The sequence below is a fragment of the Pseudochaenichthys georgianus genome, chromosome 8 (genome assembly GCF_902827115.2).
Source record: "Pseudochaenichthys georgianus chromosome 8, fPseGeo1.2, whole genome shotgun sequence".
NCBI lineage: Eukaryota > Metazoa > Chordata > Actinopteri > Perciformes > Channichthyidae > Pseudochaenichthys > Pseudochaenichthys georgianus.
This window is the reverse complement of record NC_047510.2, coordinates 31,807,084-31,830,276: the sequence shown is the minus strand read 5'-3', so window position 1 is coordinate 31,830,276 and position 23,193 is coordinate 31,807,084. Positions and strand designations below refer to the sequence as shown.

Here is a 23,193-nt window from a genome sequence, read left to right as displayed (position 1 = left end):
TTAGACAGTAGCTGCCGGGTCCCGCATGAGCTCAGACCCCTCCTTTATTATTTTGTATACATTTTTAATTTTTATATAGCTTTATACCCAAAATCAGCACTTTTGAAACAGGAAGTGAAATAGAGGGATATGAGGCATGGCTAGAATGGGTGATCTGTTTGGTATTTTGAGCAAAACCCTTCATCGACATGTGTTTTCTATTCTTTTATATATCTGAGACCCATTCTATTGTCTAAAAATAGCATGATAGGTGCCCTTTAAGTAAAATACATAAAAAGAATAAAGGCAGTAAGTTAAGTGTACATTATATAGGTGCTTCTGGAGTGTAGTATAAAGCCTTTAAAGATATATGAACTACATACATTTAACAATAAAATACAGGTGAATTGATTAACAAAGTATAAGTAATAGATATATTTAAAAAGAAATCGATCTAAGCTATTTTTTCCATATGAAAATGTGTAAATATGCAAATGAGGTGTTATCTAATGATAACTTTTGGTGAATTTAGGAAAATCTACGGTACCAAATCCAAAAGGTTAGTCAAATATACAGCTGACTTAGTATTTGGGATGTTTTCATTACACTAGTACTGACGAAGACATGATATAGAAGCAAAATAGCCTCAAATTGACCATGCATGGAAACAGGTTTCTGCCTGTCGTGCCTCTCCGTACCGACACCTTCAACTCAAACTCAAACAGGGAAAAGCAAGTTGGGTGACATGTGACGAGATGATGACCGTAATTAGTGAATTCACAGTTTCTGCTGCAAACACACAGCTGGTGTTGGAGTCAGGACTAGCTGAGGAATGTGGTGGGAGTTTAGGGAAGGACTCATGCTCTGAGGGTCCTCTGTCGGCTGCAGGGGTTTGGTAGCAAAAGGCTTGTTGTGTTTGAAAACTCAATACCTGTGACCTCCATGATTTTAAAACCAGATTGTGATGAAGAAAAGCAGGCTCCGTCTTTAACACCTCTGAGGTAAATTAACCTTTGTGATGTCTTCCCCGTGCACTCATCAAATTCAATCTGTATTACATCTGTCTAGCCACCTTCATATCAACTCATTACCTCAAGCGACACACATGCTTCAAAGACCTCATTTACACAAGATTCAATTGTTGTCGAGTTAAAAAAAGTCTGTAGCTTTCAATTTCTCCGAGCTCATTTGTGTTGATGTGACGTATCTTTGCTGCGCAGAGGATTGTGGGTAAGAATAGCCCTAAATACTGGCGTGCCCACGGCAACATGGGAACGGATGGTGTTTCTGGCATCCTGCATTTTAAATACTTTATTGGGACATACCGACTCTCTTCGAGCAGGTTGCACAGGTATTGGAACGCACCCACCAGCTCTAGAAAGGACCTTCATGTTTTAAAGACAAATAAAGAACTGTGTTCAGTTTTCGCTTCTGCCACCCTCACCTGCCCCAGCAGTTCTCTCTCGCGGCTCGAGGCCTTGCCCTGCTCCTCCAGAGCTCTGGAGTACTTCACTGCCTGCTCCAGGTGCCGGTCCTTCAGCTTCCCCAGCTCTCGACAGGCCGACTCCCAGTCCTGACGCAACCTTCACGCCACAAATCATCCAGATAAAACATGTTCTCATTGAGCAATACGAGGAACACCATAACACTCACTCAATCATGGATTCATTGTAGTTTAAATTCACTCGCGCAGGCTTTATGAGTAAATATTATTATCATAAATCAATAGATTGAAACTTGGATTTGGAATCTCAGTCTCTAAATTGTAGGAACAAAAAGCCTTCACTTTTATGTTCCCTTTAAAAGCATTTTGTATAAAGCAATCAGAGCAGCTGATAAGGAACTATTTTAACAACTGGATATCGAAGTTCAAACTTTGCATCGCTGCCCATTTGACGCGGGAGCACTTTCATGGTTCAACTATTTTTCTTACCCATGAAGTTGGCCAACATCATTCAAGGTTTTATTTGAAACCCATGTGCCCAAAAGCATCGTGCAAACTCAAATCACTAAATGGAATATCTTTCGAGGTGCGTGGTACCTCTCCAGCTGCAGCCGGTGCCGACGCAGCTCCTGAGCTTTCCGTTCGGCTCGGCTTCGCTCGTCCTCCGCCATGCGGCAGCGTTGAGAGAGGCGGCGCTCACACAGCCGGCTGTTCCTCAGCTGTTCTCTCAGCTTACGCACCTCCAGGAGCAGAAACTGGGTCAGACCCTCCGGACCCTCCTCATCTGGGGGGGAGAGGGACAGGTGGAGGATACAGGTCAGGGGTGTCCAAACTGTTTTCACTGAGGGCCACTCACTAGAGGTGAGCTATATTGCCTTATCAGTAAAGTTACAAGTTAGCAAAATCAATCAAATAAATGATGCTTGATACTTGAAAATGCGTTAAAGTGGACCTATCATGCTATATTTGAAACATATATTGTAGAGCTAGACCTACACAAAACATGTCTGAAGTTTTTTTTTCAAAATACCAAACAGATCCCCCATTGCAGCCACGCCTCATTCTGCTCACACCCCTCTTCTGCAGCCCTGTTAGAGAAACGCAGATTTTGGGTACTTGGCTTTAAAAAAAAAAAAAATTTAAAAAAAAGGAGCCGGAGCTAATGCCTGATCAGAATTCTACCGGAGATAAAGTTAAATTCTGCTGTGATAAAACGCCATCCTGTTCTAAACCACATCAAGGATTATTTCTGAAACAGTCTGGAGCTCAAATGCTTTTTCTCTTGCGGGTTTATCACAAGGCGAGTTCCTTTTTATTTCCTGCTTTTTAAACACATGTGCTCTCCAGTACAGGTTAGCTCTGAGTGTTAGCGAGGCTTGCTAATGTAAACAAAGACGAGATTACGTCCAAAACACGTCAAGCATTGTTTCTGATAGCAACTTTCTGTGGGTCCGCTGCCAATATTACATCAGATCGGCAGCAAATCTGTATCCGCTCGTTGTTCCCCCGTTTTAAAAGATTTGGGTACGAAGGAAAAGAGAGAGGGTTTTATTTTCTGACGCTGCGCGAGTTCCCCGACGCACCGGGGACACATAGTTGATGTATAAAAGACATCACAAAGTGCATTTTGCACGATAGGTCCCCTTTAAGAAACACAACAGCCTCTATCACAGCTCACCACAGGGTTTCAGTTATTTTGTGAGCAGCTCATTCTTTAAAACAGAAGCTTCAGATTGATTATAAAAAGAGGAAATATGAAGGGTAGATTTCAAGCTTGTTATGTAAATAAGTTATTGGGCTTTTTTCTTATCAACTAAGATATGATAGAAAATGTTTCCAACTTCAATTGACTGCATTTATTTGAAAAGTGGGCTTATTAACACATGAATACTGTGTTATTTATTGTTGTGTTACATATGTATTTAAGAAGTACTATATATTACAAGCATAAATAAATAAATAAATCAAAAAATTAAGTCAAGAGTTATATCCCTGGGCAAACGTACGATAACGGGTCTTGGAAATGTTCTGTGATTTATTGTGATGTTAAATCTCTGTTTCCAATTCTTTCTTTGCTTTGCTATTGTGTCGTATTGTTTCGAATCGTATCCGTTTGTATAGAATCCTCTCGCATGATAATGTGTAGAGCATAATTTAGTTTCATATCGTATTAAACTGTATCGTATTGTTTTGTATTGTATCGCTATGTATCGTTTCGCACCTTTAGCACCGTAACTCTTCGTATTGTATCTTATAATTTTTGTTTCCTATCATATCTTATCGTATGGTCTCGTAACCATAGTAACCAAGGATATCCTTGCAGATAAGCGGCATGGGAACTCGGTGCATTGTATGAGTAAACTGCCACTTTGTGGACCATGAGTGCCAAATACCCCAAAGTGTTTCATTATTTCTGTTGTTCAACATTCCCCAATCCTGAAGCTAATCTTCAAACCATTTTAAAGTGCTTTTCTCTCAGGTCTGTTTGCTGGCCATTTCTTTTTCAAATATAAACTAGTGAACTCTTTTGTCCGAATGTTTCAGCTCAGTGTGTTTACGATGTGAGGATTGAGAGCCTTTTAACACATGTCACCATGCAGATACACAGGTCAGCAAACACAACTGGGGCCAAGTCTTTATCTGAAAGTCAGATTTGAGTCTCAAGACTACTCTGAAGGCTTGGGACTGAAATGTTTTATACAATTAATACAATTAAATGTAGTATTTCAGAATGAAACCACTAACACAGTAGTACTTTTTTTAAATTAGCAGCAGTCGCAGTTTTTCAAAATGGTTAGTCTTGTTGTATTTCACTTTGGATTTGGGGCTTTTCATTGTCAACAAATACACTGTAGCTTTTGACAAATAAAGCTTTTGAATTCTTGCTTTAAAATTCCTCTATTCTTCTGATGTAGAAGAGACATGAAGAAGAGGGGACACATGTTGATGTAGAAGAGACATGGAGAAGAGGGGACACATGTTGATGTAGAAGAGACATGGAGAAGAGGGGACACATGTTGATGTAGAAGAGACATGGAGAAGAGGGGACACATGTTGATGTAGAAGAGACATGAGGAAGAGGGGACACATGTTGATGTAGAAGAGACATGAAGAAGTGGATTTTGCACAATAGGTCCCCTTTAAGTATTTGGGTTGATTTGTATTCAGCCTGAAGGCAGACTCAATCTGTAGGCGGTGAGTTCACACCACTGCCAGTTGAGAGTAGTCCCAGTTTACCCAGTATGAGGGAGCATCTCTGTGTGGGCTGCTGTCCGGTCAGCTGGGTGAACTGGTCCGGGTGGTAAAACTCCAGCGACTCCATGAAGGCCTGGAGACCTCGTGGGCCCTGACCTCGCAGGATGTCCAGCAGACGGCCTGAGAAAGGAGAGAGAAAGGTGTGGGACAATGTAAACAGCATTCTTGTTCTGTAAGCCATCAAAGACGAAGCCACAAAAATGCTCCCTCTTTGATGCGAGTGTAAATCCCACTGTGGTTAGCATAGCGGTTTCAAACATGATGAATGACATGGCATTATGTAAGCAGTGAAACGGTGAAAGCAACTTGTCTTCATCCCGTCTTCTGCCCTTATCTTCTTTCACTCCCCGCTCTGTCTGCCTCACACTCCCCTCTCATGGTTCTCTGTTTCTCACACAGCTACATGTATCTGAACCCACCTGTTCCCCCGACAACCTGCTGCACAAATATTTATTTTTGGGAAGTTTTACAAAAGAAGTATACCTACTGTTCTGCGGATTATATTATTTCTTACAGGCAGTATTCATTTATCCCCATAAAGACCATAATGTCCCACCGTCTGCTTCCCAGCTCTATTCTACGTTATGTGTCTGAAATGCAAGAAATTCACATAATATTTTGTTCTGATGATCTTCATGTTTGTGTAATTATTTGTCTTCTTAGTCAAGAGCACTATCTTAAAGGTGGGGTAGGTACATTTGAGAAACCGGCTCGAGATACACGTTTTGCTATATTCCATGGAATGCTCTTAACATCCCGATAGCAATGAATACCTGAAGTGCTTTGACAATAAATCCATAAAAAAATTAATCTGTGGAAGCCGTGGCGCTGTAAAAAACACGACCAATCATCTGAGCCGGCTAAAGTAACTGGATGGCCTACCTGCCTGTCAGCCTTCCATCGGGGCACAAACTTATCTCGTGCCCTCATTGGTCATGTGCGCGTCCGTGTGTGTTGGGGGAGGGGCTCTGTGAGGAAGTGGCAGATTTGTTCCGGCTGTATATTTTCAAATTCTAGCGCACTCGAGCTGGTTTCTCCAAAATGACCCACCCCGCCTTTAACATCCATTCACTCCTTGATTATGGGCCTAAACTCTTAAAGATGTCCTGTTAGGGTTCTTGGGATTTTCCCTTTCCTCTAGTGTGTTATAAAGGTTTCTGTGTTTCATGTAAATGGTCGGCAAAGGCTAAAATCCCTGTGTTTCCTGAGTAACAGTAACATAGTGACATCAATATGTAACACTCTGCTTCTATTGGCTAGCACTCCAACACATTGTACGTGATAGGCTAAGGCGTGGGACATCTCTAAGCGGTTAACCAATCACAACAGAGCCGGCCAGCTAACCAATCAGAGCAGACTGGGCTCTGGTTTCAGACAGAGGGTGAAAATAGGTGCTGCAGCACAGGCAGTATGAGAAAAATAAAGAGCTTTGGAACATTAAAGCATGGAGACATGTAGAGACACTACATACTGATATACACCTGAACATCAGCAGGAGAGGACTCTTTAAAGTAGAGACACTACATACTGATATACACCTGAACATCAGCAGGAGAGGACTCTTTAAAGTAGAGACACTACATACTGATATACACCTGAACATCAGCAGGAGAGGACTCTTTAAAGTAGAGACACTACATACTGATATACACCTGAACATCAGCAGGAGAGGACTCTTTAAAGTAGAGACACTACATACTGATATACACCTGAACATCAGCAGGAGAGGACTCTTTAAAGTAGAGACACTACATACTGATATACACCTGAACATCAGCAGGAGAGGACTCTTTAAAGTAGAGACACTACATACTGATATACACCTGAACATCAGCAGGACAGGACTCTTTAAAGTAGAGACACTACATACTGATATACACCTGAACATCAGCAGGAGAGGACTCTTTAAAGTAGTAGAGACACTACATACTGATATACACCTGAACATCAGCAGGAGAGGACTCTTTAAAGTAGAGACACTACATACTGATATACACCTGAACATCAGCAGGAGAGGACTCTTTAAAGTAGAGACACTACATACTGATATACACCTGAACATCAGCAGGAGAGGACTCTTTAAAGTAGAGACACTACATACTGATATACACCTGAACATCAGCAGGAGAGGACTCTTTAAAGTAGAGACACTACACACTGATATACACCTGAACATCAGCAGGAGAGGACTCTTTAAAGTAGAGACACTACATACTGATATACACCTGAACATCAGCAGGAGAGGACTCTTTAAAGTAGAGACACTACATACTGATATACACCTGAACATCAGCAGGGGAGGACTCTTTAAAGTAGAGACACTACATACACCAATGAACCTAAAAAAGGGCATACTAGGGCCCCTTTCGATGGATTTCTCTCGTCGTACCGGCCTTGCTGATGCGCAGAGGGTACTGAGTGGAGTTGAGCACCTCGTCTTCGTCCTGCTCGTCGATGACTTTGCACTGCCGCAGGTACGGGGTGAGTTTGGCAGGGTGGAGGATGCGGGTCAGTTTGTGCCGAACCCCCTCCACTCGATCCCAAAGCTCCTCACAGCGCTCCTCCGACCAGGGGGGGGGCGATCGAACCTCCTCCTGAGCCACATCTTCCTCCTCCTCCTCCTCCTCCTCCTCCTCCTTCTCCGCCCAATCTGTGACACCTGCAAGGCAAGGCGAGTTTATTTACATACAGCAGGGTGTCTGCAGGAATCCAGAAGTCAGATGTAAGACCTTTTTTAAGACCATTCCCATACATTTTAAGACCTCATCGCCACTTGGAGTTTTAACCGGTTACCTTGGCGACACACTTTACCTCACATTGACTATATATACAGTATTGATTGTCCTTCCTCCTTATCTTCCAACACCTTGGGAAATGCCGTTTAATAGCCTTAATTTTTGCTAAATTGATTTATCAACTTTTAATACTTTTTAAGACCCCGCGGACCCCCTGATATAGCACCTTTCAACACAAGACAATTCAGAGTGCTTTACAAAAACAAAAGACATTAATAGCATTCGGAAACATATTATAAAATGGCATTTAAAAAACACACGAATAACAAAGGGACATGAATAAAAGTGACAGTGCAGTGTGAGATACACACTTCTGAAATGTACAGGACGTTGGAGAGGGGAAGACTTTCTGAATAAAAGAAAAAAAGATCTTGCAATGATAATGTGATTTCAGAAATGTTTCGCCATCACATGATACTTGTTCGACGCTTTTCTCCAAAGCGACTTACATAATCAGCACTGTGAGCAATCCCCACAGGAGCACTTTGGGGTGAAGTGTCTCAGGGACATGCTGACTGCAGTGGGGTTTGAACCTGTGACCCCCTGGTCCCAACACCAACGCACTAGCCCACTGCGCCACATGCCGCCATGACTTTAAGGATATATATCTCATGTCGAGTCGAGGGATTCTTTTTGTTATAATTTTTTGGGACAGACAAAAAATACAAATAAAGGAAAGGATAAAAACACTAAATAAATAAAAACAATTATTAATTATAGAAAGAAAATACTCATAAATAAATGGATATATAATAAAACAACCCGTCGCCTGTCTGATACTCACAACACACAAAAACACACAGAACATATTTTTAATTCCTTATAATCCCACTCTTCGTTATGGCTTATTTTGTCCCATTTCATGTTGTGTTGTGTCTGAACTGAAGCTTATCTGCTGCTCTCAGCCAATAAGAATGAGTCATTACTTCACTGCCTGAGAAGCAAACGGATGACACACCTCTTGGGAAATCCCTCTGAATAGCAATTTGTTGCAAGATGATCCTCTTTTTCAAACATTACACGTCTTTATAATAGAAGCCGTTTACGAGCATTACTGGGTTTACGTGCTGCATTGAGAAGGAAGGAGATGGAGCTCGTTACTGGAAAGGTTCCAAGAAATGTCGACAAATTCCTCCAACAGAAAAGTCTGATGGATGAAGATTTAAGCTGAAGCCTGGAGAGCAGACATGGTGGTACATCTCACATAAGGAGGATAAGCTTGAAGGTCCCCTATTATACTGTTTTCCATCAATATATTACAGCTCTCAGATATACACAGAACATGTCTCTGATTGGCTGAAACACCAAACAGATCATTGCAGCATTACCCATAATCCCCTCTGTTTCAGCCCTGTTTCCAAAGTGCTGATTCCCTGTCTGTTACTTTAGATGAAAATAAGGAGCCCCTCCCCACGCCCCTCTGAGAGACATTTGGTTACAAAGAACTCAAAGGTGCTCTAGAGGAGATTCAGGTGATAAGGGGGGGGGGGGGGGGGGGGGTTACCTTGGTTGCTGATTGGCTAATGGTTACTCAAGACAAAACATCGCTATGACATCATAAAGTGGCCAAAATCTGATCAGCTCATTTTCAGACAGGTTTTTATAGAAATGGATCAAAAAGAGAGAGAATCTTTGTTCCTGAGACTTTCAGAGTCTCTTTGCACAGAGGGGACACATGTTGATGTAGAAGAGACATGGAGAAGAGGGGACACATGTTGATGTAGAAGAGACATGAAGAAGAGGGGACACATGTTGATGTAGAAGAGACATGAAGAAGAGGGGACACATGTTGATGTAGAAGAGACATGAAGAAGAGGGGACACATGTTGATGTAGAAGAGACATGGAGAAGAGGGGACACATGTTGATGTAGAAGAGACATGAAGAAGAGGGGACACATGTTGATGTAGAAGAGACATGAAGAAGAGGGGACACATGTTGATGTAGAAGAGACATGGAGAAGAGGGGACACATGTTGATGTAGAAGAGACATGAAGAAGAGGGGACACATGTTGATGTAGAAGAGACATGAAGAAGAGGGGACACATGTTGATGTAGAAGAGACATGAAGAAGAGGGGACACATGTTGATGTAGAAGAGACATGGAGAAGAGGGGACACATGTTGATGTAGAAGAGACATGAAGAAGAGGGGACACATGTTGATGTAGAAGAGACATGAAGAAGAGGGGACACATGTTGATGTAGAAGAGACATGAAGAAGAGGGGACACATGTTGATGTAGAAGAGACATGAAGAAGAGGGGACACATGTTGATGTAGAAGAGACATGGAGAAGAGGGGACACATGTTGATGGAGAAGAGACATGAAGAAAAGGGGACACATGTTGATGAAGAAGAGACATGAAGAAGAGGGGACACATGTTGATGTAGAAGAGACATGAAGAAGAGGGGACACATGTTGATGTAGAAGTGACATGAAGAAGAGGGGACACATGTTGATGTAGAAGAGACATGAGAAGAGGGGACACATGTTGATGTAGAAGAGACATGAAGAAAAGGGGACACATGTTGATGTAGAAGAGACATGAAGAAGAGGGGACACATGTTGATGTAGAAGAGACATGAAGAAGAGAGGACACATGTTGATGTAGAAGAGACATGAAGAAGAGGGGACACATGTTGATGTAGAAGAGACATGAAGAAGAGGGGACACATGTTGATGTAGAGGAGACATGAAGAAGAGGGGACACATGTTGATGTAGAAGAGACATGAAGAAGAGGGGACACATGTTGATGTAGAAGAGACATGAAGAAGAGGGGACACATGTTGATGTAGAGGAGACATGAAGAAGAGGGGACACATGTTGATGTAGAAGAGACATGAAGAAGAGGGGACACATGTTGATGTAGAAGAGACATGAAGAAGAGGGGACACATGTTGATGTAGAAGAGACATGAAGAAGAGGGGACACATGTTGATGTAGAAGAGACATGGAGAAGAGGGGACACATGTTGATGTAGAAGAGACATGAGAAGAGGGGACACATGTTGATGTAGAAGAGACATGGAGAAGAGGGGACACATGTTGATGTAGAAGAGACATGAAGAAGAGGGGACACATGTTGATGTAGAAGAGACATGAAGAAGAGGGGACACATGTTGATGTAGAAGAGACATGAGAAGAGGGGACACATGTTGATGTAGAAGAGACATGAAGAAGAGGGGACACATGTTGATGTAGAAGAGACATGAAGAAGAGGGGACACATGTTGATGTAGAAGAGACATGAAGAAGAGGGGACACATGTTGATGTAGAAGAGACATGAAGAAGAGGGGACACATGTTGATGTAGAAGAGACATGAAGAAGAGGGGACACATGTTGATGTAGAAGAGACATGAAGAAGAGGGGACACATGTTGATGTAGAAGAGACATGGAGAAGAGGGGACACATGTTGATGTAGAAGAGACATGAAGAAGAGGGGACACATGTTGATGTAGAAGAGACATGAAGAAGAGGGGACACATGTTGATGTAGAAGAGACATGAAGAAGAGGGGACACATGTTGATGTAGAAGAGACATGAAGAAGAGGGGACACATGTTGATGTAGAAGAGACATGAGAAGAGGGGACACATGTTGATGGAGAAGAGACATGAAGAAAAGGGGACACATGTTGATGTAGAAGAGACATGAAGAAGAGGGGACACATGTTGATGTAGAAGAGACATGAAGAAGAGGGGACACATGTTGATGTAGAAGGACATGAAGAAGAGGGGACACATGTTGATGTAGAAGAGACGTGAAGAAGAGGGGACACATGTTGATGTAGAGGAGACATGAAGAAGAGGGGACACATGTTGATGTAGAAGAGACATGAAGAAGAGGGGACACATGTTGATGTAGAAGAGACATGAAGAAGAGGGGACACATGTTGATGTAGAAGAGACATGAAGAAGAGGGGACACATGTTGATGTAGAAGAGACATGAAGAAGAGGGGACACATGTTGATGTAGAAGAGACATGGAGAAGAGGGGACACATGGTGATGTAGAAGAGACATGAGGAAGTGGATTTTGCATAATAGGTGACCTTTAAAGTGTTTTCATTTTCTTCAGTACATCTCGCACACAGTGAGATGCAGCAGCGGTGGGTTCAGACACCGTTTGATTCCCAAAGAGTCTGCCGTTACGAGGGTCATAAACTAAAGTGGAGGAGGTCATGTTGTGTGTCAGAGCACAGGAATGAAAACACTGCGTGACTCATAACACATACCTAAAAACACACCGGGCCGCAGACCAAAGCTTTCTTTACCCCGTGCACTTCCCACTGAGGAGGAGACAATGAGGGAAAGGGAATAACACGGAGACTACAGGGGTCTGCTGTTCCTTGAAAAACACAATGTCTTGAGTTTTGATGATTTTAAGTCTTTTAAAAGTGTGTTTTATTTATAAAACACACTTAGGGGAATTCATCCACACACTGGACGCTGCACTAGGTCAGAAACCAGAGGAGACTGAAGTCCACTGTAGACTAGGGATGCCAGCGATTATTCGATACAGTCTCCATAATCGAATATTATTTTTAAAAATCGATTTTATTTATATATTTTTTTAATTATTATTTATGTTTTTTTTTCTTTCGAATAATCGATTATTATTCGCCAGGGCTGCCGAATAATCGATTTTGATCATGGTCAGTTTCTGGCAACCCTACTGTAGACGGACCACTTTTGGACAAAACGTCCTCTCCGTTAAAGGCAGCTCGTTCTGGAATAGCCTCCCAGCTGAGACACGGGATTGACCCACTTGTGGGGGAAACTTCTGCAGCAATGGAGAGTCAGGACTCAGAGAGGCACGAGGAGAGCTGGAGCTTTGACGGCAAACACTGACGGTTTATTTGGAGTTATGGCCAGAGAATTAACAAGACGGGTGGTGTGTCACGAGTGGACACAGCACCAATTCTGAAGAACTCTTCTGCAGCTCGAGGTTTTAACTTCGGAGTGTAATAATCAACATTCTTTATCAGTGAGACTAAACAATGATTGACCCTGAATCTAACTAGAGCTCTCGTCCATAGAGAAGAATGTGCGCCAGGGAACCTTCGCCCCTGAACAGTAAACCACCTCATGGCGGCTTGTGCTCACAGACTGGCAACAACAATGCGCCCAAGCTGCTCCTCCTTGAGAGAGATAGCAGCAATACCCAAGGCCGTAGACCTGTGCCGTGGGAAAGGAGACAGTGAGAGGAGAACATGATGAACTGTGTGGAAGGTTGAATACCTAAGCAAATGATTCCCACTCTCAATAGTTTCAAAGGTCAACTCAAAGAATGGTTGAGAAACAACCAGACGTGCAATCACCACTAACTGCACTTTAACACAGGGGCATCTCCTCTTGCACTTTACGTAGCTCTTGTATCATCTCTTGCACTTAATATGTCATTGCTGCTACAGTGTACTGCCATGTGGTAAATACTTGTGTGTGCTGCTCTTGCTCTTTTGCATATCATGTATTTATGTTTTGCTATGTTTACAAATGTCGTGTTCTTATATGTTGTATGTCAGGGACTACGGATGGAAAATGAGCTCAAAGCTAAAATCCGGCATATTTACACTTGAAGCATTATTTGTCTAAAGTGTTCATTAAAGGTGGGGTAGGTAAATTTGAGAAACTGGCTCGAGATCGCTAGAATTTGAAAATACACAACCGGAGAAAATCTGCCACTTCCTTACAGAGCCCCTCCCCCAATACACACGAACGAGCACATGACCAATGAGGGCACGAGATAAGTTTGTGCCCCGATGGAAGGCTGACAGGCAGGTAGGCCATCCAATCATTGGTTGTACTTTTTACAGTATTATGGCTTCTACAGATGACATTTTGTAATGGATTTGTTGTCAAAGCACTTCAGATATTCATTGCTATCAGGATGTTAAGAGCATTCCATGGAATATAACAAAAAGTGTATCTCGAGCCGGTTTCTGAAACTTACCTACCCCACCTTTAATGTGCATTGTCCCTATTCAAATAAACGATTAAATGAAAATGAAACGTATATACTCAAACTGACTAATTAACTACAGTGATGCAAGGGGGGGGGAGCTTTTAAATAGTACACATCGAGAGAGGAATCGCTGAATAAGGAACACTACAACAGAAGCCCCCCCCCCCCCCAAAGCTCTCTCTATTCTAAAAGCAGAACCGAGAGGTCATCGTTTCCTTTCTCATCATCTCACTGCATTGTGAAATGCAACATGTGTGTAATTTTAGAGCAGCAGTGATTGGTCGATTATCAGAAGAAAACAACATATCTAGTATTTCGTAATTTATCTTTATCAGCCAGTTTCCAATTTGTCTGTGTTTTTAATATCATATTATTTTATTGTATCTTTTATTAAATGTCATAACTGTCACAAATCCCACTTTCCCCCAGGATATATGAAGTATGCTGGTTCTGATGACTGATCCAAGTTAATATTTTGGGGTTTCGAAGAGACAAAACAAGACATCATCTTGGACTTTAAGAAACGGGAATAGACATGTTTGTAAACAAAACCAATCATCTTTAAATTAAAACAACTTGTAGACAAATCATGGAAATAAACACGGTTGCTTATTTCACGGCAATCTGTTATTGTGTAATACGCTGGCTGCTGGTCTGCCAAAGAAAGAAATGCAAACGCTCTGATTACTTGCAATTAGCATTTGTCCATACATGACAGAAGTATGTGAGTCACTAATAAGATGATCCTGTATTTGTGTATCATCAGTGTAGTGTCTGCGCTCCGTGCTGCTGATCAGGTGATCTGACGCAGGTCGAGGCACGTCTGCATGCTCCGGATCGCGGCCACCTCTGCTGCTCTCAGGAGATCCTCCTCCTCCTTAGAAAACTAATGGGAATACTGTCCTGAATCTTAGCTAAAAAACACCAACATATCCTCTGGTTTTTTCATGTGGAGTTAGAACAAGTTAAATAAAACAACTGCGTTCAAATGAGGTTGAGATTAGTTCATGCAAAGTAAAGTTGGACTCATTTTCACTTCTCCTTTTAGAGCTCGCATCATCTTTCCTCAGAAAATGATTGATAAAAAACAGGTCAAAGTAAGGTTCAGGAAAAGCTGAACATATCTGTACTGCAAAATTAACATCCTCTTTGCATACATATTATATAGTAACATAATATTTGCTGATAAGATATTATTCAGACAGATTACAAAGAAAATACTTTTGTTTTCAGATATTTCTCTCATGCATGCCATGTTTACATTGTTTGTCAATTTGAAAAGTTTTAAGTCTTGCTTTTATATATATAGAATGTAATGTTTTATTTGACATGAGTTGAGTTTAGATTCGTGTCCCCTGACTGATTTGAGAAAAATAGCTTTGTTTTGGAAAAATGTGCCAAAACAATTGAGAAGTGATGCAGAACATAGAATGATGCATACAAAAAAGCACTTCCTTAATTTTGTATTTGACATTACTAAGAATTAGTATGATTTATTTTTCAACATATTAAACCAGCTGGTTTATTTATAGGTACATTTAAGCAGTAAGTAGTTTATTTATAGGTTTACAGTCTAATTTCAGTCATGAGTAATACAAAATATCATCTCAAACTTATCCAAACTAGACTCAAAACTTTACAATCTTTCACAAAAAGTTGGGGTTGGATTGTTGTGTTAAAGGTGGGGTAGGTAAGTTTGAGAAACCGGCTCGAGATCGCTAGAAATTGAAAATACACAACCGGAGAAAATCTGCCACTTCCTCACAGAGCCCCTCCCCCAACACACACGAACGCGCACATGACCAATGAGGGCACGAGATAAGTTTGTGCCCCGATGGAAGGCTGACAGGCAGGTAGGCCATCCAGTCCGTTTAGCCGGGCCGGCTAAACGGATTGGATGGCCTACCTGCCTGATTGGATGTTGTACTTTTTACAGTATTACGGCTTCTACAGATGACATTTTTTTATGGATTTTTTGTCAAAGCACTTAAGATATTCATTGCTATCGGGATGTTAAGAGCATTCCATGGAATATAACAAAAAGTGTATCTCGAGCCGGTTTCTCAAACTTACCTACCCCACCTTTAACTGGTTTCAGAAAAATCGCATTATTTTTCGATAAATGTTCCAAATTCAGTGAGACAACAACCCGAAGGCAAATGTCTGGCTACCATAATTTATAAGTAGTGCACTTTTTAAACTGTCACTGGACACTTTATTTCTAAAGAAAAAACACAATCCAGTTGCTCCACCATTGACAATTAGTCTTACAGGTTCACACCAGTCGTATACATTGAATGAAACGCGAGTTACAAATCAAGTTGTTACCCTTGGTCTAGTTGTAGTTTAATTAATTGTTAACCCTAACACTGAAAACAAACCAGACTACAGCACAGCCTTGCTAGTATTTAACGTTATAATGACTGACTCGTGAAACAGCTGCAAGTCAATCATTTCCTAGAGAAACATTCCCAGCGAATATGAAAAGTGTAAAAAACAGCGCATTCAATCGTGAAATATTAAATATCTCTTACCACTCATGTCTTAACTGTCCTCGAAAGTGTTTTGAAAGTGAGACCAAAGTCCTGTACATCCCATTCAGCTCCAGACTCGGTACTGAGCAGTGAGTGTGGACGCCACCTGGTTTGGGGGTATTTCCTTTCCTTACGCACACCTTGGCACACTCAGCCCCTCCACCCTCGGTCAACCACAACCAACCAATCAGAAGCCAGGAAGAGCGAATAAAAAGCCCCACTTATCACCTCGTCACGGCGGATTTCCTCTATCAAAAGTGTTTTATTGGTCAGAAAATGTTAGATGGGAAGACATCTGTGTAATGGCAATGGGTGTATGTTTAAACCATAGACTGGTTTAAACACTAGATGGCGCTTTCAACCAATGAGTGACCACTAAAGGCTGTGACATAAACACACCATTACAACACTGTATTGTACTTTAATACATTTTTGAGGTACACTTTTTAATCCATTACATTTTTGACCACATTAATAACTTTGTTGGTTCATATTATTAATTCAGTTTACGTTTTAGTGTCTCCCTCTCCATAACCATGAACATTTTGCACAACAGCTATTTAACACAACTGTAATTGATATGTATGTATATGTGTCTGTAATATATTGTAATTTTAACAGTCTAACTTATCTAGTTTGTATTCTTTGTAGTACATCTACTATACTATGTAGATATGTATATGCGTGCTGCTGTTTATAGTATTTAATTGTATTATTTTCATACCATTTTTTAAGATTTTAAGATTGTAATGCCTGAACAAACTGCTGCTGTAACAAAAATAATTTCCCAATTTGGGATAAATTAGGTATTTATCCATTGATCATCCATCTAATAAAAATATATTAATAAACAAAGGAAAGATTGTTTAAAAATCACCTTCAAAAGCTGCAAAATTCAAATTATGTTCACATGAATGGACCATTTTTTATAATCCATTGATATCATATATTATTCCAATAGGGGCCAATATGCACAATGAGTACTTTTACTTTTGGTCTTTGTTTTCATGCTAATACTTTTGTAGATTTACTTTGAGTGCAGGACTTTTACTTGCAACAGGGTATTTCTACACTACTTTTACTTAAACTCATAACTCTTACTTGTAATTGAGTACTTTTAAACTGCAGCAATAGTTGTACTTGATGTGAGAACATTATACTGCTTTTTCTTCCTTTAGATTTGTATTATATATTTCCCCAGACAGACATAAGAAAAAAAACACTGAATACTGGTATTTAAGCCTCTTCAATGTATGTATTTGTTTATTCCACACATGGCAGTTATTTTAAAACAAAACATGTACACTGGTTGTTTTTTACAGCGCATGGTGGAAAGGAGCAGGGAGAAGAACATCTTATTTTACCTGCCCCTTAAATTGTGAGTTATGCCTTGAAAGCTTGTCAAAGGATTCAGACTTAAAGAACATGTGACTGATTAACTCTGAGTCAGTGTCACAGGTGTTGACTGCAGTGAGAGAATAGCCTCGCACCTGTTGAACCTACAGGAGGAATCGCTCCGTGCTGTGGGCACTACCTTCAGGAGAGTCACCATCACTGCAATGAATACCTGACAGATCTGATGAATCCATGACACAGAGTTTCATCTTTGTACAGTAATGTTTTGCTGTCTCTCAGGTCCCACAGAAGGACTGTATTGATTAAGAGGAACCGATGAGTCAAACGATTTAGTACTGCCAGATAACTCGATCGTGCTGACTAATTGGGCGAGCTTCGGGAATGAAAGCAGAAAGTGATGTTAAACGAGAAGGCATCGTGCCAAAAAGCATTATGATAGTTAATGTGGTGATTACAGGCAGAGGTAGAAGAAGCAATAAGGTATTGTACTTATATTCTGATACAAGTCAAAGTTTTGCAATTAAATACAATCAAAGTAAAGTACTCATTATGCACAATGTCTCATTTCAGAGTAGTATGTATCATATTGTTGGATTATAAAGATTGATGCATTAATGCATTTAAATATGACTCGAGTAGGAGTATGTCAGATTTATCACCGCAGTGTAAAAGTACTCATAAGACAGGAAAAACATGCTGTGTTTTAGTATTATTGTAGAATTAAGATAAGATCAAATATACTTTATTAATCCCAAATTGGGACATGTTTTTGTTGCAGTAGCATGTAAAACAAAGTATTGCTCATCATTAGAAATAAAACAGAGTAGAAAATAAACAATTATAAAATACAAACATCTCAAATAGAAGGTAAAACAGAACTGAAAGAGTTGACCGTGAATATAAAAATATGTAGACTATCCGACAAATAAAACACGTTTGAATGGCTAAATAACTGTTGTGTCTCGTCAAATGTGTTAGTTTTGTTTATGTATGTTGTCTGTCATTTCCTGTTTTATTTTGTACTTACCTCTTGTCTTTCATTTCAGGCCCTCTTTCTTCCTCCCCCGGTGTGTCTTCCCGCCATCATCAGTGTCTGCCCCTCCCCCGATTGCTTCCACCTGTTCCCTCTCACCTCATGTTTACATAGTCCTGTCTCTCCCCTGTCCTGTGTCAGTGCGTCTTGTTTGTTTCCACCTGTTCCCTCTCACCTCATGTTTAAATAGTCCTGTCTCTCCCCTGTCCTGTGTCAGTGCGTCTTGTTTGTTTCCACCTGTTCCCTCTCACCTCATGTTTAAATAGTCCTGTCTCTCCCCTGTCCTGTGTCAGTGCGTCTTGTTTGTTTCCACCTGTTCCCTCTCACCTCGTGTTTAAATAGTCCTGTCTCTCCCCTGTCCTGTGTCAGTGCGTCTTGTTTGTTTCCACCTGTTCCCTCTCACCTCATGTTTAAATAGTCCTGTCTCTCCCCTGTCCTGTGTCAGTTCGTCTTGATTGTTTCCCTGAATGGTTGTGCCATGCCTCAACCCAGAAAGGATCGCTTTCACTCATGTCAGGTTTTGTTATTTTGTTTATTTTTACTTGTCCTCTTTTTGTTATGCTAGTTTTTTCCTCTTTGTGAGCGCCTTTTGTTATTTCCACCACCTACTCTGTTAAGAGGGATTACCTGCACTGTTGAAAATAAATATACCTTTTTATATTCAAGACTTTGGCCGTTTCTCAATGTCGAGTATTCCTGCTGCAGAGCCACTATTTCAAGTATACTACGTCATCGAGTGGCGCCGAATGCTGGGCATTTAACATGCATTTATACAGTCCTTCGGCGCCACTCGATGATGTAGTATACTTGAAATAGTGGCTCTGCAGCAGGTTTACTCAACATTGAGAAACGGCCTTTGTCTCTGGGTCGTGCATTTGGGTTCATCAGTTTGTGTCGAGGTCCTGACAATAACTGCTAACTCAATAAAAAAGGATATTTTATTATTTACATTTATTGCGCAAGAATGGCATCTTAAATTAAAAATAAATGTACATGTAAAGTACTTTACTTTTAGTCAAAGTACTTTGAATTTGTTCTTAGTTACCTCACACAAGTGAGCAGAATACATAAAAAGTACAATCGCTCTTAGATGTAGACTTACGTAGAAGTAAACATGTCCAGGAAATGGAAATACTTAAATATAGTACAAGTATTATTTCACATTTAAAAATAACATATATTTTACATAATTTTCATTTGTTATTAACATATGTTGAAACAGGATTCAAAAAAACTTTGGGCGAGAAACAAAACTTTGAAACACGTTGAAATGTTGAATGTAGGGGATTCAAACCCCCACTCACTCAGTAAAATTACAATTATGCAAAAATAAAAACATCCCCTCCTCCTCCAGCTCCTGAGTGCAGGGTGCAGGGTGCAGGGTACAGGGTGGAGGGTGCAGGGTGCAGGGTGCAGGGTGCAGGGTGCAGGGTGCAGGGTGCAGGGTGCAGGGTGCAGGGTGCAGGGTGCAGGGTGCAGGGTGGAGGGTGCAGGGTGGAGGGTGCAGGGTGCAGGGTGGAGGGTGTGGTGGGAAATGTCTTGCAGCTCCAGCATGAAGCAAACAGGAAATATGGGGTGCCCGGCAGAAGAATGTGTCTTTTTCTTGGTATGTGGACAGGAAATGTGGGCCTGCCCTCCGTCTGGGCCTCCTCTGAATAAACAGGCCTTCTTCAGGCTCTCAGTGCTGCTGCTGGAGATACTGCAGGTTCATGTAGACGGAGATATTATGAGCTCATTTCTACTAGACGCTACAGGAAGCCAGGTGAGGATGCTCTCGCTATAAACGTCCCCTGAAGGTATAGATGCTTGTGAAGCCTCCATCTCTGGATTAAGATAAGATGAGATGGAACTTTATTGATCCCCTTGGTGAAATGCAGGCGTTTATGGCATTTCCGAATGAAAAATAGGATTCACACAAGGTAAAAATAAAGATCAAAATAGATTAAAATAATAAATAAAATAATAATACAGCAAAAATAAAGTGAAAAAGTAACTATTGAAACATTGAAACAGGATATCACATTTATACATAAAAGCACAACAATCAATATATACAAAATAACAGTCACTGCAATATGTCTTTGTCTCTTTGCATCAGTGTTTCTCGCGTACTCTCTGTCTCTTCTTCCAACAGACCAGTTCGTCCACCATGCCTCGCTCTGATGGAGGGAGAGAGAGGGGGGTTGGCATTGGATGAGCATTCCTGTTGTTTCTGAGGTGACGGCTGCACAGAGGAGCCATTGACGTCCGCTCTGAACCCCACAGTTTGCTCACGCTGGAATGTGTGATGTCGTGACAAACAGAAATAGGCTGTGCAGAAGTTTCATTTTTAACATTACGTTTAGTGACATTCAACCAAAAACAATAAGGAACCACATTTAAAAAGAAAAGAAAGAATCCTGCAAGTACATTATCAATAAGCCAATCTAGTTTAAGTGATACAGAGAATTATGTTTGTGCAATTAAAACAGATGGGTTCTGATTCTTCGACAGAGCATTTGTAAGCGTTCTGATGTCCTGATATCTATAGGGAGAATGCTCCAACATTGTTCGTGCTATAAATTACATTAGTTGATACTGAGGTCTCTCAAGACAACAAGTGAGAAAGCAGTACCTTCAAACAATAAATAAAAACAAGTCAATGCAATAAAACAACAAGTGTATTCAACCAAAAACAACGAGGTAACACATAGCAAGAATCCTGCGAGTACATTATCTATCGATAAGCCAAACCATTTGCTACAGAGAATTATGTTGGAGCGATTAAAACAGGTGGGTTTTCAGTCTGCGACAGAGCATTTGTAAGCGTTCTGATGTCCTGATGTCTACAGGGAGCTTGTTCCAACGTTGTTCGTGTTATAAATTACAATTCATTGATATTAATGTCTCTCTCCAGACAACGAGTGAGTAAGCAGTGGCTTTAAAGGTCAAAGATGGGGTCGGGTAACAGTACAACAGGGAACATGTGTTGTCTGGGGATTCAAAATGGATGAACGAGAAGGATGAAATATAACATGGTTAGAAAACTGTCAAAAGAACTATCATTTCACGGGAAGACTCGGGGTCGAGGAATGTGAGAATTTGGTTTGGGGTCTTGTCAAATATCTGGAACAATACCAGATGCAGGTCCGCTGCAACTCTCACTACTTTTAAATCCAGGCTGAAGACTTTCTTTGTGCCGCTGCTTTTAATTGAACTGTTCACATCTCACACTGCTCTGTAACTCGTATTCATATTTTATTATCTTTGCTTTTTAATGTTTCTAATGTGTTTCATGCTCTTAATGTCTTTCATTTTTGTAAAGCACTTTGAATTGCCTTGTGTTGAAAATAAATTAACTTGCCTTGCCTTTAAAAAATGGGATAGAAACCCAAATATCCGAATTTATTTCGAAACGCTGTCATGTATACCTACAACATGTATATGATTCAACAGCTCCAGTGTCTGTGGGTTGTATTTCTATGTTTGACCCCCTCTGAATCAGCCTGGTGCAGAACCCCCCGGCTCTCTCCCCCCCCCCTCCAGCTATGACTCAAGGCTGGCGGCTGCACAGAATCGCCCCTTTGTCTCCGGGAAGAATGTGTCTTTTCTGACTTTACTTTGTTTTTGGAAAACAGAGACAGAGAAAGAGAGGGATGGGTGCATGAGTAATAGAGACAGATTTAAATCTTGACATGTGATTTATCCTCTGTAGGCAGGATACCGGGACAGTGGCTTTCACTATTTAGGCTGGTGGTTCTCACAATATCCCCTTAAATCAGGGCTTAAGACTTTTCTTTTTGCTGCTGCCTTTTCATAAATCAAAGAACTATCCATATGTCATACTAAGCTGACATTTGAATTCTTGTATTTCACACTACTGTACTTGTGCCTCTTTTTGCTTTTCTCACAATATGACGGAAATTCGGAGGCTGTGTCGCTGTGTCCCTGGGCAAGACACTTCACCCCAAATTGCTCCTGTGGGGACTTCCCACAGTATTGAATGTATGTAAGTGGCTTTGGATAAAAGCATCTAATACATGACATGTTATGTAATGAAATTGTGATAGGTGTGAAATGAATATCAGTAAGTAGTGAAGTTATGGTTGTCTCCACTCCGTACATAAGATATTTAGGGTGCTGTAATACATGTCCATAGAAACCACTGCTAATATGTCCTCTCATTTTCAGCTCTGCTATCTCTCTCTATGTCATATATGGCAGCACCAGCAACCTAATGAGACCTCGTAAATATCCCAGAGTAATACCATGCCATTTCCTGTTTAACATGGAATCAACATCACCAACACCAGAGGGTCAGAGTCAAGTGAAGAATTCGTATTACAGCAAACAAGAAGCTTGGACAAACAATAACTGGGACAGAAACATCAGAACATTTAAACCTGAGGTCAATGTTATTTATCACCCAATGAACTTTGTAATTTTCATGACCTACTATGTGAAATATTTTACGAAAGCATGTTTTTGTTTTTGCTGAGAGAGAAGGATCCACTGGAGACAATGTGGCGGATCCCTTGTGATACAAATCAGACCTCACAGGATTTCATTAACACACATGTTTGCATGCTTAAACTTCTCCTCCATAGAGGGGTGCAGTGATAACGTATTGTTGTAGGCTAAACAAAAGTTAGCATTAAAAGGGCCCCTCGATAAACGTGATAATGTGATTTCGGAGTTTTGCAGAAAACAAGCAAAAATAAATTGCGGATACTCACACAGAAATGCTGAAGTGAAAAGTTAATGATACGCTATAAAGGAACTACAGCACGGTCACATGACTTCCCTTCACCACCGCTAAGCTAAAGGCGGCTAATGTTGGGCTATAAAAGAACT

At 40.9% G+C, this 23,193-nt stretch overlaps 1 protein-coding gene across 3 annotated transcripts in view; it reads right to left on the bottom strand.

Annotated features, from left to right (window-relative positions):
• Positions 1-16,133, bottom strand: part of LOC117450583 (caspase recruitment domain-containing protein 10) — a 33,990-nt gene extending 17,857 nt beyond the window's left edge. For all 3 annotated transcript variants that reach the window (XM_034088415.2, XM_034088417.2, XM_034088416.2), the window contains exons 1-5: positions 15,972-16,133; positions 7,068-7,337; positions 4,661-4,798; positions 2,021-2,207; positions 1,424-1,562 (exon numbers count right to left, since the gene is read on the bottom strand). In XM_034088415.2, the coding sequence (XP_033944306.1) occupies positions 1,424-1,562; positions 2,021-2,207; positions 4,661-4,798; positions 7,068-7,337; positions 15,972-15,978 (741 nt within the window). In that variant the 5' untranslated portion in view covers positions 15,979-16,133. The remainder of the gene's footprint in view (positions 1-1,423; positions 1,563-2,020; positions 2,208-4,660; positions 4,799-7,067; positions 7,338-15,971) is intronic.
• Between the last annotated feature and the right edge of the window lie 7,060 nt (positions 16,134-23,193).